General features: G+C 31.0%; 1 protein-coding gene across 2 annotated transcripts in view; it reads left to right on the plus strand.

Moving 5' to 3' along the window:
• The window catches only part of LOC115238611, a 212,054-nt gene that overhangs the window by 98,999 nt on the left and 111,992 nt on the right, over nt 1-1,063 (plus strand). Inside the window, exon 4 of one of the 2 annotated variants that reach the window (XM_029812594.1) lies at nt 292-334. The exons of the other annotated variant lie outside the window; for it this stretch is intronic. Coding sequence (XP_029668454.1) covers nt 292-334 — 43 coding nt within the window. The remainder of the gene's footprint in view (nt 1-291; nt 335-1,063) is intronic. 2 annotated transcript variants of the gene reach the window in all.

Consider the following 1,063-nt stretch of genomic DNA (forward strand, 5'->3'; position numbering starts at 1 on the left):
TATAATAATTAATGTTTATATACATATAATATTTCAATATTTTGTTTAAAAAATTTAGAATATATTTATATTACTCTTATATAAAAATTAAATATTCATTTATCACATTTCATAAAAGCTTTTATATAAAAGAATTCTTTTTTTGAAATTACGTAATTGTTTTCATATTAAATATTTATTTAAAAGATGACAAAATCCATTTTAGATGCAATAATTATTTTCTTGTAATATTAATTATTTTGAGCACCTTGCTTCATATATACATAATTTGAATATATTTGCATTTTATAGATCAACCTTGTGTACAACAATTCTGCCATTGCGCATCGTATCGGTGAGTTAATATTCTGTAACAATTTAACAATTTGGTGTGTGTATAAAGTACCTTTTATGGCCATTTCTGCAGGTTTGCTTAATATTACTAAATTTCTATTTTTCGTTTCAAGAACACTTCAAACTGCAACGATGTCTGTGTAGTTATATTTTTTATGCCTATTATTAAGTACGCTGCAATTTCTTGTGTCGTAAACACGTGTAGTTTCTGAAGAAACAGCACCGTCGCCTTGCATAATCCATATGTGACGCGCGTTCGACTTAACACTCCCTCACATGATTTACTGTCCATTAAGTCACTAATAATAACAATAATACCTATAATATATGAATATAGGGTAATAAAGTATATCACTGATATTGTAACCATAATTTATATTTAATTATCTTCACAACTTTCATTATCATGAATTCTTATAAAAATCCGCTACAATTTGGTAGATTATTCTAGAAATATTGCTTAAATATTGTTCATGAAAATTTCACAAAACGTATAGCGTGTAATAGCTGGATTTCAGCGTGAAGGATGTGTCCAAGGCTCGCCGAATCAATGATCAAAATTTAAATGCTGCACGCACGCATGCACGTGAAACCGATGGCCCACGTGACACGTATTCGCGGAGGTTCGCCAAGAAACATGCGCTTCGGCGCATTTCGTTATGCAACCAGCCGATCGAAGGACAATCCGGTGCACAGTTTGCGATAGTAATTATGCTCCACAAGCGGAAGA

This window comes from Formica exsecta, unplaced genomic scaffold (assembly GCF_003651465.1).
Source record: "Formica exsecta isolate Colony F162 unplaced genomic scaffold, ASM365146v1 scaffold115, whole genome shotgun sequence".
NCBI lineage: Eukaryota > Metazoa > Arthropoda > Insecta > Hymenoptera > Formicidae > Formica > Formica exsecta.